At 42.6% G+C, this 16,043-nt stretch overlaps 1 protein-coding gene across 1 annotated transcript in view; it reads right to left on the bottom strand.

Moving 5' to 3' along the window:
* Positions 1–591: 591 nt before the first annotated feature.
* Positions 592–16,043, bottom strand: part of SETDB2 (SET domain bifurcated histone lysine methyltransferase 2) — a 51,882-nt gene continuing 36,430 nt past the window's right edge. Inside the window, exons 21-27 of the mRNA XM_058045506.1 lie at positions 15,371–15,504; positions 12,436–12,482; positions 8,991–9,049; positions 8,527–8,593; positions 6,631–6,753; positions 5,327–5,398; positions 592–1,524 (exon numbers count right to left, since the gene is read on the bottom strand). Coding sequence (XP_057901489.1) covers positions 1,385–1,524; positions 5,327–5,398; positions 6,631–6,753; positions 8,527–8,593; positions 8,991–9,049; positions 12,436–12,482; positions 15,371–15,504 — 642 coding nt within the window. The 3' untranslated portion in view covers positions 592–1,384. The remainder of the gene's footprint in view (positions 1,525–5,326; positions 5,399–6,630; positions 6,754–8,526; positions 8,594–8,990; positions 9,050–12,435; positions 12,483–15,370; positions 15,505–16,043) is intronic.

Below are 16,043 nucleotides of genomic sequence, written 5' to 3'. Positions count from 1 at the left end.
AAAATACCTGTGCTCTTGATTTCAGAAGGTCACAGGTTTCTTTGTAGGCACTAATTTTAGACCTCAGTGGTTCACTCTGTGGATCTGACTTTTTATACTAAGTCATCCTTAAGTGGCTGTAACCCTTCAGAAGGTATGTATGGACCAGCCTTATAATCCTTACTAAGTTTAATAACAGAGCTTGTTAATGCATTTTTGGTTTAGGTGGGTTTTTTTTCAGGCTGAGTGGCCCTCAAGTTCTGGTGATGTTTCTAGGCCTAGAAGGGCAACAGACTTGAACTCTGTAAGCAATTAAAATTACTGTTAATTTGTTGAATCAAGCACACCTTATTGTTCAAGAGCTCATTTTGAATGCTGCTGTTCTGTGCTTATCAATCCCCACCTTCCTACAGAGCAAGCTCAAGTGAGGAATTCCAAGTGGTCATGGAGAGAGTACAGCTGTTGTGACAGGATGTCACATGTGTCACACCCAGTGGTGTTTGCCAGTGCTCTGCTTGTCCCTCAGCAAGAGCATGGCCTGACAGCATTCCCCCTTCTTGGCTGTGTCCTGTGCAGCAGCTTAGGGATGGGGAGCACAACTCCACACATAGCTCCTTTAAAAAATGTTTTATTTTATTAACTTAGCCTATTGTGGCTTTTCTGTATTCAAACAATATTTTAAAGACAAAACAAAAGTTGAACCCTTTCTTAAAGGAGAAGGGAAGATTCAGTCACTGTTTTGCTCCATTTGACATTGTACTTGTTATGAGTGCAATGCCCAACCCTTTCTGGTCTGCCTGCAAACACTGCTTTACCACTGCCAGTATAGCAGAAACAGTGCACCTTGACCAGTCAATAAAGAATAATTTGGCTTTTTAAATTAAACTCCTGTTTGTAATCCAGAAGGCTTCTTTGAGTGCAAGTCCTGCTCATTTATCTTTTTTGGGAAAGCCAAAGCAGCACTATGATCCTTCAAACATCACTGAATAGACACAGACAGCGAGGCACTACTGCCCAGCCAGGAGAGGGCTCCCACAGTTTAAGTGAATTTAGCAAGTGTTCTGTGGCAGCTCAACACTTCCCTGGCTTTGAGAAAAAAAGTCTTCCCCGGAGGGTTCTGTTAAGTTTTTGCAAAAGCTAAATTTAGTTAGTAACACTCATTTATGTTCCATTGTGCAATATAAGTGGAAATTTCTAGTGGAAACAGGGAAAAATTTGAACAGGAAAATTTGAAAACTTGAAGGACTTTAAATTATTGCAACAGTGAGGTATAAAAATGAGTATAACACCACATTCTTGCACCCATTCAGCCCTCATCTTGGGGCTGGGGAATTGGGCACTGACCAGACTGGTCTATGGTTTTTATCATTAAAATTCCTAACAATTGCACCATCACAGAGAGGGGTTATTCAGATGCTGTACTGGATGTACTGGCCATGTTCTCTGGAGTAGAAAGGATGACTTCTTTTAAGTCCTGCAGCAGCTCAATCTTGTGATCCAGTCTTTTTCTGTTTTCCAGAAGTTTCTGGATTTTTTCTTCTGTTCCTATTATGAAAAAGGGATAAAAAACTTTAATTATGAAGGAATAAAAAGATTTTATTATTATACATAAGTATTACAGATATAAAATAGATTACATATTCATTAACTCTGCAGAGCTACCACTGCTTGGTTTAACCTGCAATAAAGCCTTTGCCTTTCTGCAGCAGTACCTGTAACCCACCACCCTGCACAGCTGGTGTCCTCACAAAGAGCTGAACTCTGTGTCTGCTGAGAGCCTGGCTGGTGTGTCAGAGAAAGCTCAGAGCAGGAGCCATGTCCTCTGCCATCCATCTATAACACAGCTAGTTTTGAGATTAAATTTCAAACATCTCAGCATATGTAAAAATTATTAGTTTAGCTACTAATCCCCTGTGTTAACTGGCATATGAGTTTAAAGGTTCTGTTTTCAGAGCCTGTTTGTGTGAGAACTCCCCCAACAATGATGTATTTTAAATCTTTAAAGATACCATCTCTGAATTACACTCCTAAAGCAAATTACAAGCCTAATGGATTTTAGCCAACAACAAAATTAAACCTTAAACCAGATGGTTTGGACAACTGCATTCAAAACCACAATTCAATAGCATTTTTTCTCCTGCTTCTGGCAAAATCATTATTGACAGTATCCTGATAGGATTATCAAAGTTGTTTACCTTATTTGCAAAGCCCTGCTTGACTGCATTTCTGCTTCCCTCTGCTGCTTCCATTTCCCTAATGTTAAAGATTATTGAAGTCAGTGAGAGCTCAGTAAGGAACCTGGCCAGTATTCAGAAGCATTACCACAACCTTACAGGGTTAATTCCAAGTTTTTAATGAAGCACCTGCTTTGTTCAGTTAGCAGGACACACAGAGGTGTCGGTGACCTCTGAGCAGCAAGGCTGGTCTGTGAACAACAAACGACTTTCTCAGTGTGTGAGAATGTTGAGAGTTCAGATACTAGTAAGAAGAAGACATTTCATACAAACTAAATGTGTTTTTCTTCTTTTGGGGGAAAAGATGTTGAAGAATGTCTCCAAAGTTCCAGTGAGGAGAGTGCAGAAACATCTCCAGCTGTTTACCCTATGCCATTCAAAATAAAAAAGCCTTAAGTGATTTTGAAAAAAAAAAAAAAAAGGAAAGGAAAGCACTTGGGCCTTCTGCCTCCCTGCTGCTTCTTCCTCTGAGTGAGAAAACACAGCACCTGCTGCCTGTGGGTGGATGTGGAAGGTGATGGACAGGGACACGTTTTTAAATCCATTACCCAAGGTTGGGTGTGGCTGTTGAAGATGGGCAGCCAGAGCACTGTTGGTGCCTGCTACCCATGGGAAATTCTGGTAATATTCACTGAAGAGGGACCTGGTGCCCCAGGCTGGCTCTGACTGGAGAGAAGGAGATGCCCCTTCCCTCTGCACTCAGGTGACACACACCTGAAGAAGTTTGACATGTACAAGTGGAACCAGGGGGAAAAAGCCCTCTTAAGAGAGTATCTGGATATGAATTAATTATCAGAAATGAACAAAGCAGCTCAGCTGGTTAGAGCATGGTGCTAGTGCCAATGGTTATGGGTTCAACCCCCATTATCCCCATACAAGCCACTTAAGAGTTGGACTCCGTGATCCTTGCAGGTCCCTATCAACTCAGAACACTGTGATCCTGTTGAGTCAGCATTTGGGAGTTACAGATGGAACACCCACAGCTCAGTTTCCCTCCTGTCAAAAGGATGTGGCAGAAATAGAAGTAGCCCAAAGATGTCAGTGATGGGAATGACTGGCCTGCAGAAATGCTTCCACAGGAAAGGAAGACAGGTAACAGATTGAGAACCTTCCACTTCATAGAGGAAATGAGCTGAAGGGAAAGAAAATGTATTTCTGTAAAATCAGGAATGGCCTGAGGGACGTGGACCTGGAATGACTGCCCCAAGTGCTACGGGGCTCTCAGTGAAGGAAATGCACAACAGTTTTAAAATTAAGTATCATGGCCTTTGTCTCCACAACCTTTATCTGAATTGCAGAATTTGCTGCTCCAAACCCCTGAAAACAAATGCTGTCAAGGAGCTCAAAAGCTTCTGACCAGACTGCTGACCAGCACAGAGGAGAGGGAATCCGATGAAGGCATCCTGCCCAAGCAGGATGCACAACAGAACTGAAAACAAAACTAAAAGAAGTCACTTTCCCTTGGAGGAGAGGAAAAGACCCTCCAACCTAGAAATCTGAAACTGCTGCTGAGGCAACAGCATATCCTGTGTGAAAGGTTTTACATGCAGTTGAGTTTGCAGTAAAGCTGCACATTGCAAAAGGAGTGTGGATCCCTGTACATAAAAAGGGATTTTAAAAAGCCATTTCACCAGTTACAGTTCAGAGTAGCCTTGCTGTGCTGGCATGTAAGGCTTTAGAACAGGATTTGCATGATTACTTAAGAAGTGACAAAAAGATTGAATTTAAAGCATGGCAGATGACCCAAAATCATCAGCTTGAAACACAGAATTTATACCAGTCCTGCTTTATGTAGTCCTTGACTTAGTATGTCACCACAAAGCTAGCGAGAGCTTATAAGAGATTATGACAACAGTAACAATAAACAAAAAAGAAGAAAAAATAGCAGCTGGTGATTTGCTTTCCCCTCTAAAGTTTCACTTGTAATTAGCATGGTTTTCATTTCTTTCTCACTGCTTCATTTTAAGAGCTCCTCTTGGATCAGTTGTGGAACCAACCTCATTATTATTGACCTTGAAATAAAAAGGTCTCAGAAAAGAAGATTGTGTGGTACAGAAAGAATTGAGCTGCTTGAATTGTGGGGATTTGGAGAAGGGACAATTAGTACCCATGAGAATCACATGGTTGTGTGCAGGGAGGTGCCAATATCAAGAGATTTTCCTGTAAGCTGAGAAGAGGATGAAATAATTGATGCAGCAGTGAAAGAAACAAGTGTGATCCAAGGTTGTGTCACATGAGGAATTTTGAGCAGAGATGTTTTAATGTCCTCAGATGAGGCAGTGGTGGAACCTGTGTCAGACAACTGCAACACTGGACACTCCAACTGCTGAAAAAAGAATTTAAGTGCAAGAATGGAGACTGAAGGGAGTAGTGGCTTCTTCAGTCAAGTGAAGGGGAAACAGCAAACATCATCTTCACATAACCAAACCTCAACAGTAGCTAATTAAAACCCTTTTCACCAGAATAAATTATAGCAAAAGTTAGAACAGCTGTTGGAGAGGGAAATGGGAAGCATGAGACCTGCCCGTCTGAAAACCAGCTTCAGCCTTGTTGCTGAAGCCTTGTTGCTTCAAACAGCTGAGAATCCAAGCCCAACAGTTTTCTTCCACACCAGTGTCCCAAGTAACTGTTCCTGCCTTTGTTTGCCTTTCACTCTGAGCATTCTCATCTTGTTTTTCAAAGCACAATTGCCCCCCAGTCCAGGTGAGTTCTGCTGGCCTTTGGCTGCTGTGTTTCAGTGGAAAGCACTACTCTGACCAGCACTTGTCAGCCAGCAGCAGAGCTGTAACACTGGCAAACTGCTGAAGGGAGTCTGTGGAGATGGAAATAAACTGCAGGAGAGCCGAGTTCCCCTGGGGTGGAGATCCTTTGGCCTTCTAAAGCTGTGGAACTGTGAGTGGCTCCCTCCTTCAGGTCAGCCAGCCCCATGTGATATAATGTATTTCTAAAGATTCAGCTAGCCATGGCTTTTATTCAACTGTTTATATAACACTGAGAAAAAAAGTTCCTTGGAATTTTCATTTTAAATTATTGTTTTATCAAAATTCTCGTTAGAATAACTTCAATGTCAAATCCCAGATCAGCTGCTCCTCTGACAGCTTTTCTGCACCTACCTGAATAAATATTTGTCAGTATGTTTTCAAACAGTCCACAGTCAAACAGTGCCATCACTGTCTCTTCATACTCTGGGGAAAGAGATAATTTGATGTAATACTACTGAGGAAAGGTTTACAGAGCCCTACATTAGAGGCACCACAAAACAGTAATTACTTATTTTCCATTATACTGACTGCTCAATGTTTTAAGATGTCTTCCTTCTCATATAATCTAGATTGAGAAAAAAGGATCAAGTTGTCAATTCTTTCTTTTAAGTTTCACACAGAAGATTATTCCTTTTTTGTGTCTGCACCACACGAACAGTGCATTTAAAGAAGAGCAATATACTTAAGCCATATTTGACTTCAGTGTGCCAGGACTGTGTGATGGCAGAGCTGACTGTACCAACTCCTCCTGACACATCAGCTGTGGGGCTGAGCTGTCCTCATTTGCTGTTAAGAAATATCCAATAATTACACCTCAATTTCATACCTGAGACTTCTGCTGAAGCAAAATACAAAACACTCACAGAGTTCAACTGACACACCAGCTGCTCATGAAGGAAGACTTTCCAGGTGGGACATTTCACTTTCCATGCATGTGCTTCAGTTACTTTGCATAAAATGGCCTTCTTTATGCAAAGGTATTACTCCTAACTTTGCAAAACCGGGAGGGCAGTTGGGGAGGAAAGTTCAAAACTTTCTTTAACTGTGATGTGGACAAAGCAACATTAGATTGGAATTCTTTAAAAACAAAGTACCTCATGCAAGGTGATAAACCCATAAAAACCTGAAACAGACACTAACAGCTGACGGTACACTTGTAACAAATCATCCAAAGCCTTAAAATGTACATACTTAGGGATTTTCACTCAGAAGAGAGTGCTGATATTAACAGACAGCTGGTACCTCTGTGAAGCTGCAAGAGCAACACAGACTTATGACCTAAATAAAACCTGGCTCTCTTCAGGACCTCTCTGTTCCCCAGTTCCTGGGAGGAGAGGCTGGACTGAACCTTCCTATGCTTATGCCAGCATGTAAAAGGTGGCTTCAAAAATTCAGGTCAGAAGGTCTCACTGGACATGCTGAGTTGGCAGCTCTTATGTAATTCTGAGAAAGAAGTTCCTTGGAACTTTCATTGTAAGTGGTCATTCAAAAAGGGAGGTAATTTTCAACCTCCTGCACAGCTGCAGAAATAAGGACTGAGTTATTTAGCACCATGCTATTCTCAGGAAGGTGGCCCAGGGCCAAGTGCCCAGGGTTCAGATCTGCACCTCTACTCTGACAGCAGAGTCCCTGCCATGGGTCCCCCTGAAACATACCTGTTTCTGAAGTGTTGTCATCCATCAGCTTTTCCTGAGCCAGATGAAGTGTGTCCAGCATTTCTTCAAATATATCATCCAGAAGCCCAGCTTGTTTGCACTTCCTAACAAAGTCTATCCGAACTGTTAAAACACAAGAGCATTCTCATACAGAAGTGATCTGTAAAGTGGGCTTTGCTCCCTCTCTTCCGAAGCTGAAATTTAAGCCAAAACCCTTCCACCAGTAACAAATAGTTTTGCAGATCTCTGGCTCCTCCAGCCACCCACACAGCCCTTTTCAGTGGGAACAAAAAAGTAGCCAGGCAAATGTAAGCACTGTGCTGGGTGTAAAATTTCCTAAGCCCCAGATTTGGCTTCATTCATCACAAGCAAACAGCTCCACAGCTCTAAATGTTCCATTCCTAAAGCTCATGATACCCCCTAGTGATTTGTCTTGCTTGCAGCTTCACCAATCCTTAGGACCACACCATGGACTGAGCAGGCTAAAGACAGAAAACAGTGCAATAAATTAATCAGATTTGGTAAAAATTGAGGCTACTTTTATTCCAAGTGATCCAGGCAACTAAAGTTTTTTATTACAGCCCATTTTATATACTGACTTTGTCAGATTTGGATTGATAGAGAAATAACCATTTTTTCTTTATCTCTGAGCAGCAGCAAGTTTTAGTAAGATCAATGCAATGGGCTGTTCAAAAGCAGAGGCACTGGATGGCTCACTAAAGTCTGCCAGTCTCTGTTAAAAACAATGTTACATTCTACTGGAGACATTTGTGAGGAAAGAAATGCTTTCTCACTTACACGAGATGCTCTAGGAGTATTCCAGGACTCTTTATAGGTTTCCTGTTCTTTACAGTGGTAATGAAATTCAGAAAAGACCACTAGGCAGCCACTTGCAATACCATGCCCATACATGAAGCATATCCACAGTGAGGTGAATAATCACCACTAGCACATTCCAAACTTCCAAGTGCCAGCAGAATCCCAACTGCAGCAGGAGCTTCAGGGTAACATGAAAACTGCAGGACAGCTCCTGTGATCCATCTCACTGTTGTAACACCATATATATGCAGTGACAGCCTATATTGTGTTAAGCACCCTGTGTACACCCAGGCTTCCAAAGGCAAGACGTGCTGCCCCCTACTCAGAGCACCTCCTCTGTTAATGCCTTCCAGGGTTCCCATTTCAGATTTAACAGTTCTGATATGGAGGAGCAACGCCAGGCAGAGGCACCCCTGTCTGCAGGAGACAGAGCTGAACACAGCAGCCAGCCAGAGTGGGGCATTCCCATCTGAATCACCAGTTCACATCACACAGCAAGTCTCACCACAGGCATTTGTTTGCTGCACAGTTATTAAAGCATTCTGCAAATCAGACTTCTGCTGCCACACCAGAGCACAGAGCGCCACTTGTCTCAGGAGAATCATAAAAATACATTTGCATCATAGAATTTGCTACCAGCCATCTCCAAGCTCTGCACTTGAACATAATAGATCACAGTACCTCCTAGTTGCTCCATGAAGTTGTTATCAAATGTCTAAAATATCAGAATAAGGTTCCTTAACACTGCAGTTAAAGAGAGCATCCTTTCTTCAGGCCCAAGGCTCTGCAGGGAATTCACCTAACCTTACATGGACACCCTGGCTCCACATTAAGTGTGTTGCTCATATACACTCCCTACATATACTTACAATTTATCCATTATCATAAATCCCACCCCAGGCTCCCAGAGAATAAGTCCTTTGTTCCATCTATCACTGCATTCTTGAGTCACATATCTTCTTGTCTTCCCACTGTCCTTGCTGGAGGAGCAGCGTTTGCATGCCTTGTTTCTCTGCTGAAAGTTTCACAGGCACAGTAAAAACTGAATTAACCCTTCTGGTATCCAATGAGTCTCACCTTTATGCCTGTTGTTTTTTCTTTTTAGTATTCGTAAACTGTTTTCTTCTGCTGTCTCTTCTGTACTCTGTAAGAAAATCAAAACATTGCATTTTTACACCATGCTGACATTTACTGCTGTTGTCATTATCACACTTGTGTCTTAGCAGAAAGATAAAAAGCAGTCCACATGTCTGTGAACACAGTCAGCCTCTCTGAATGGCTAACAATATTCCTCTGCAGATATTCTATTCTGAAAATGGAAGCAAAAACTGCTTCAAAGCAAAAATGCTTTAAGAAAAGCCAAACACCTGGGACACCACCTTCCTTAACCACTGCATTTGCAAATAGCAGAGAAGTTAACAAATGCCTACTGGGAACTCCCAAGGCTCTTTCTGAACACTGTCAGAATACTTTGATATGCAAGTCTTTTGCTGTAGCAGCTGTGGGTCCCCTGTTTTAGTAGTACTGAAATTCAGAATTACCATTTCTTCTGTGATGGTGGGAGATGTCAACGTACGTCTTCTTTTCTTATTAGCTGCATCTAGGAATCAATAAACAACAAAGTAACAAGTGACAACCTCAGACTGACCATCACACATAATTTAAATTCCTTCTCTTCCCAAAAAGCTAAGGAAGTAAGGCCCTTTGAGTGGCAAGGCAGAAATATGCTTCAGGTTCCCCAAAAAACTGACATTTCAGCAGAATTCACACTGTTTCCATTAAGGAAAATTGCAAGCATCAACCAACCATTAGGAAAAGTGCAAATTATTATAGCATTAGGATATCACTTAACCTTTTCAACTCAGAAATTTTTAATTGTGGCAGAGTGAACTTATTCCTCCTGGCAGCAGCATCACTTCTAGGTGGTAAAAAATGGTTTGGTTTTCTGAACAATTCTTACGTATGTTAATACACCCTCAAAACTAAGACTACCTAAAGAATTACTTAGGTGTATCAGAGACATACAAATGGCATTAGTGTTTTCACCAACCTGAGGACCCTCCCAGAAAACCTCCAGAAGACATATGACTTGTCAGTTTACTATTATTTATGCTACAAAGCATTTGCAGTTGTGAGGTACAAGATCTCTGAAAAATTCTCTGCTTTCACTGCATCCTTTCCATCAGCATGCACCAGACTCTTGCCAACCTCACAACTGGCAGCTTTTGGAAACAGCTACAGTATCACAAGCAGAGAGGGATAGCTCTGGCAAGAAGACATGGCAGGAGCAGAGAAAGGCAGAAAAGAGTGCAACCACCCACCAAAACCTGAATGTTTAGTGTACAGTGGGGTTATACTTTCCCTTCCCTGTTTAATTCCAGAACCTCTGGGTAGTACTTAGTAAGGGCCTCCCTGTTAGAAATCATCCTATCAAGAGGAATGAGGAGCCATTGCTGTATACAGAGGCTGTAAAAACAAGTTTGGGCTTTGGGCACTGGTGCTGTACATTTGCATTTCTCATGGGCTGAAAGGAAATTGGTCTCTCACTTCATCCAAACCAAACCTGTGAGGCCAAATTTGGAGCAGTGTGGGAGATACTGCTGTAGGTACAAGTGTTCCTTGCTGTCCAGTGTGGTATTTTTGACACTTATGGGATTTTCTGAGCTCTCCCTGATATCTGCTGTAAGGATGCCTTATACAAGAGGAACACAGTCTGAAGAGCAGCCCAACTCCTCCTGCCCTGCACAGTGCTGGCTGCTCTCCTGCATTTGTCAGCCTTTACTCTGTCCACATCCAACTCCTCCAGTTAAACAGAGGTTGGAGCCTGTTCCCAAGGCCAAGCTGCTCTCACATCCTTGCTGCACAGAGCTGCAAGGAGAGTTCTTGGCCCATAAGGCACCTTATCCCTTTCCAATCACAGAGCACAGCTCTGACATTCCAGCACAAGAATATTGTATGAACAAGAATAAGGGGATCTTCCTCCACCCCCTATTCTCCAAACTATAAAGGAGGAGACACTGGGCTTGGGGAACCAAGTGTCTTCTACTCAACTCTCCCACTTGCTCCCGACTTCCTAGGGTACAGCTACCCTCAGGAGGTGAGGGAAGCTCTGTCAGGAGGCAGGGTAGACACTGCCAGCAGAATTAATTTACCCCTCAGAAACAGAAGGTCTCTAAATTAAGTGCCTCTGGAAGAATTACTCTAGGAGAAAACTCTCTTCTCAGGGAACATTGCATATGTAACATTTGAAGACACAAAACCCATCCAGTATCTAAAGGGGGCTACAAGAAAGCCAGAAAATGACTTTGTACCAGAGCATGTAGGACAGAACAAAGGGAGATGGCTTCAGACTGAAAGACAGCAGGCTTAGGTTGGATATAAAGAAATGCCATACTGTGAGGGTGGTGACTCTCTAGAACAGTTTGTCCAGAGAAGTTATGGATGCCCTGTCTCTGGAAATGTTCAAGGCCAGGCTGGATGGGGCTTTGAGAACCTGGTCTAGTGGAATGTGTGCCTGCCCAAAGCAAGCAGGCTGGAACTAGATAATCTTCCAAGTTCCTTCCAACCCATATCATTCTGTGATTCAACCTTGTAAGACTCAAGTACTCCTGATGAACAAGGAGAGGTCTAGAAGGCTGGACCTAATGCCTGAATATTATCTGGTACTGGAAACAAAACAATCCTGGGCCTGTCCAGTACCTGTGCAGGAGATCACCTGGGACCCTGGGCAGCCCCAGCAGACACTGACAACCATTAGACCACAGAAATCAAAATAATTTTGAAAAAGGAAGAAAGGTCAGGATTCAGAACTATGGATAAGTAAAAAGCAAAGCTACTAAGTAAACTAAGAAGATGCATTTGGTTAGTGAACCACAGCAATATCAGATACTAAACAGACTGTATGTCTGGTTAAGAAGTGAGCCAGGGGCATTAGAAATTAATTTAGGGTAGAAATTAATTTTGGAGTTAGGATAGATGTTTTAGATGATGTATGTTGCTTAGCTTGTAACTTGCTGTGCTGTGAAGATGGAAAAAGGAATGCAGGGATCCTGATAAGAAGAGCTCATTACCCCAAACAAAGTGGAAGGAATGCAAGGCCTGTTGGAGATAAGAGAGGCTCCTCAGACCCTGCAGAGAGATCCTGCATGTGCCCAGCACTGAATAAATACACATCTACCTTACAGCTTTTACAAGTTGTGGAGTCTTTCCACAAAGCCCCAGCCCTCGTGAATAAAAGCTTAAATTATAATCACCTAACCCATCTCTTCAGTGTCATCAGGGTGGAGCAAGGCTCAGTTCAACTGAGGTCAAATTCAAAGTGAAGGCCAGTCCAGGAGCCACTTCACTGAGAGCAGAGTTCTCTGCATTAGGCTAACAAGGTCCAGCTTTGGCTGGCATTTCCAAATACCTCTGAATCAGGAAGGGCCAGGACTGCCAAATGAAGCTGCATTTCTGCAGCACAGGAAGCAATCTTTAAACAAGATTGTACAACCCTTTTGTTACACTTAAAAAGCTCTTTGGGATCCTTCATTTTAAAAACTACTGCAGTGAATACAGAAGATGTAAATGTGAATGTCTGCATAACCACAGATAAAATCCCAAGGTGACTTCTCCTGAAACAGCCTTTTCCTTGCTAATCTAGTGCAAACTTGTGTGTGGCTCTCCTGTCTCACATGGATTTTGCAAGCTGCTTGGGCCTACTTGCCCAAAGAAGAGTAAGAATTATTCCATTAAGGATTGGGTCCGTTGTGGTTTAAGCCAGTTTTCAAGAAGATTCTGGGAGGATTAAGTTTTAACTTTTTCCACTTCAAAAAACCCTTGATTTTTGTGCATACATGTGGATCTTAACCAAACCACTCTTGCAAGATTAGAAATCCACCACTCGATATGAAGGTAGTAATATTTATCTTGTTCTTATGAATTACTGATTTTAGGATGCAAATTTTTAAAACAAATGAAATCAAAGAAGTCATTAAAGAAACTCACCATAGAGATTGGTCCGATTCCCCGGGTCATGTTTTGGGCAGAACACTCTAAAATTTAAGTTCAAGAAAAAAAAAAAAAAGAGTAGTAGTATTAATAGTAGTATTAATAAACATGCAAACAGAGTTATGTTGACCTATTTTAACATATATTTTCTCCTCTTTCCACCGAACATAAACTGAAAGACAGTTCAAAAAACCCAGGATTTTTGTTCAGCATTACCCACCTCCAAAACCACCTGCTTTAAAGTCCCGTGCACGCACAACCTTGTGTCCACACTCCTAGAGCCACAGTGGATTCTCAGCACTGAAGTTCTGAATGATGAGCTCCACCAGCCCCCCCTGTGAGTCAGACACATTTCATGTGTGTGGCAATCACTGTGTCAGAGACACTGAAATGAGATTAACGCTCCCAAGGTGAAACACCACAGCCCTGACACTGCTCCATCACAGCTGCTCTGCCCCACACGGGCCAGGAGCCTCCTCAGACACATCTGCCCAGTGTCACCTTCCACCCCTCAGCCCTGCAGGGCTGGCAGTGCCACGTGGCACCACCATGCACTCACCTGCCTGGAGATCTCTGTGCCCCTCCCTCCCGCTGCCCTATGCTCATGGAATGGCCCCCAAACCCTGAGTATGTGGGGCAACCCTGTGTGAGATCCAGTAGCTTAAAGCTGCTCAGTCCATTTGTTACTTAAACACTTCAGCAATATGTGAAATGGGAATATTTTCAGTGGTTCTAGGAGAGCATTGTGAATTCCTTGGAAGAGGCAAAATGAAACAAATTTATCTGAAAATATTCCTCATATTTTTGATACAATAATGTGCAAAGAACATGAACCAACTTTTATAATATGCCTTTCTTACAGAAGGATCCCAAGTCACTTCTTAAGCAAAAATGCCTTGTCAGGAGCATGGCAATTTTTAAAGGGAACTGCATTTACTAGGACATTTTCTAATTACTGTCATTCTTTTAACAAAAACAGAAGCACTGCCCTTAGAAATGCAGACTGTTGGCTTGATGAGGAACTTCTTTTGCATGTAACGCATCTCGAAGCACAACAAATCAGATTTAGGTATGCCTAACAATGCAATCAGAAAGCTATATACTGAACACACCTTATTTACATCCCTGAATTTCTAATACTGCCCTTTGGATAATGTTTTTTATTCTTCCCCTCCCTTTAGTTCTAGTCTTTCACAGTTAAAAACAACCCATCCTAAGCACAAGAACATCTTACAAAGTACAAACAGTGTATTTTACTACTCAGGCCACTTTATTTGGGAGCACTCCCCTACTATCATTTCTGCAAGACACCAGTGCAAATTGTACTGATTTCTCCACCTCTGCTCTTCCTGGCCACTTTCCACAGCACCATTGCTTTTTCTTTTGATTCTGCTCCATTTGTTTTGATGATCACTACCCATCATCACAACGATGGCAACTCAGAATTTAAAGCCACCAGCTCTGCCTCTCTTGAAGGAATTCTCTCTTTTTGGTATGTTATATTTCACCATGAAAATGTGCAGGGGCTGTCAATCCACATCCACTGTTTTTCAAGTGTACTCTCCAATAATTTCAGCTAGCTACAGCTTTTGTGCTTTACTTACACCACTGCTACAGTGCAAAAGTCTTTAGGTTCAAATCCTTGAAAGCTGTCCTAGCATCCTTCTCTAATCCAGTCCTTTCCTCAATAAAGGTTGCTATAGCCTAGTTTCCTAGGCTATCAGTGTCCCACAGTGACTTAAAATAAGGCATTTTAAGGGTCCCTCTTCCAAACCTCTGAGGTCACCAGCTCCAAAACGCCACCAAACCAAACTGTATATGCTAGCACTTCTTTACCAGTTTGTATCTAGAACTGCTGTCAGTCCCACTTGTTTTTCAACATCTTGAGTTCAGTCTTTGTGAGCCTGAGTTATCCTTTCTAAAGCTATAAGATGAAACTGTGATCATAGAAAGTTTCCATCTTCCCGGTTACACTCTTTCATAAGCTTTGCAGATTCACAAAGATTTTACAGCTCCCATCCTCCCTGCACAGTTGGGCTTACAGCCTTGCACAGATGCATTCATTTTAGACAGAAAGCACTGTGAACCAGTCAGGAGTGCAAGTCTCTTGCCACAAAAGGACCCATCTTCCACTGCTACCAAGGACTGCACTAGTCCACCCCTTTCTGAAACAAGTAGTGATTAGATGATCCCCAAATGAATCTAACATGACCTGTGACCTCTCTGGCCATGCACAGAAATGAGCATCAGGGCTTTTATGCACCTCAGACTTTACTGTAACTTCAGCATTTCAAAAAGTCCCTGAAGCCCCAATTTTTCAACCCCTTCATCTGCATCCTCCAAACAATTTGTTTCATCTGTCAATGGCAATGCAGGCAGCCCAAAGGCAGTGGACACCAGGACTATCATGATCAGGACAGAAAATTTACTTAGAATGCATTCAATCATGTTATTGCTAGCAACATACTTGACATACAAGGCCTTTGGTGGGAATCAAAGTTCTTTGCTAGCATGGGGAGGGAAAACCACCCAAATTTGACTAATGTGAGCAGACCTAGAAGTGCTATAACCTGCTCTGTGCTCAGACCACGTTTACTACAGCTTCTGAACCAACAAAAAATTTAGAATTTGAGTGACATTAATAAAAGTTTTGGTTCTTGAAGACTGGCTAGACAGTCACAAAAGACTGACTTTCTCAGTTTTTTCCTTGTTATCTTTCAGTGATGTTACAGGCTCAAGCACCAAACAGATTCCCTCCCATTGCAGTAAAGTTTTCCTGTGAAACGAGAACACTTCTCCCACAGTGTGCAAACAGAGGATCACTTTAGGAGAAAGAACTTACTTCCTTGCCTAAAACCCCTTTAAGCCCCAGGCAATGAAGTGGCCCTTGCTGACCCCCGAGGCTGGCAGGGGCAGGACACTGGCTGAGTACCTGTAGACGCCGTTGACCTCGTCGGTCTCTACGGCGGCATCGTCGCAGAGGGCGCAGAAGAAGTGGTAGCTCCTGCGGCACGTGCGCTCCTCGCAGCCCACCGTGGCCCCCTTCTTGCGGCAGAAGCTGCACGCCTGCAACAGGAGGGGGTTCACCTCGTAAATGCCACAGGCAGCTACTCCAAATCCTGCCAGAGAGGGCAAATGATGTTCTCTGGGGGAAAATCCAGTATTCCATTGCAAGTCACCTCTGAGTAATTCATCAGGCAAATTCGCTCCTGCAAACGCCTACCTCGGTCATTACTGCAGCCACCTTTTTGCTATCTTACCTCTAATTCATACCGATCAGTTTGTAAAACGAGGCAAAGAGCCATGTGAGGGCACTAGCAACTTTTCCAAGTTATTTCAACATTAATTTGTGTTAATGTTTGTATTTATGTTTCCTAGCTAACTTTGTAATGAAGAGTCCCACCCAGGACATTGAGGAGGAGGGCAGCTGAAGACAAAGGCAATTTAAAAAACCCTCCTTTAATGAATCATATTTCTGCTAAACTCACAATGTGTTCCCCTTTACAACTGTGGATTGCATTCTTTTGTTTCAGGCACTGGCTTAGTTCTATACCAAAGTCTCAGGAAATTTCAGCTAAGGACACAAAAGGCCAGGAAAAAACCCA

The sequence above is a fragment of the Melospiza georgiana genome, chromosome 2 (assembly GCF_028018845.1).
Source record: "Melospiza georgiana isolate bMelGeo1 chromosome 2, bMelGeo1.pri, whole genome shotgun sequence".
NCBI classification, from domain to species: domain Eukaryota; kingdom Metazoa; phylum Chordata; class Aves; order Passeriformes; family Passerellidae; genus Melospiza; species Melospiza georgiana.
The sequence above is the reverse complement of the archived record's forward strand: the minus strand, read 5'-3'. Positions and strand labels throughout refer to the sequence as shown.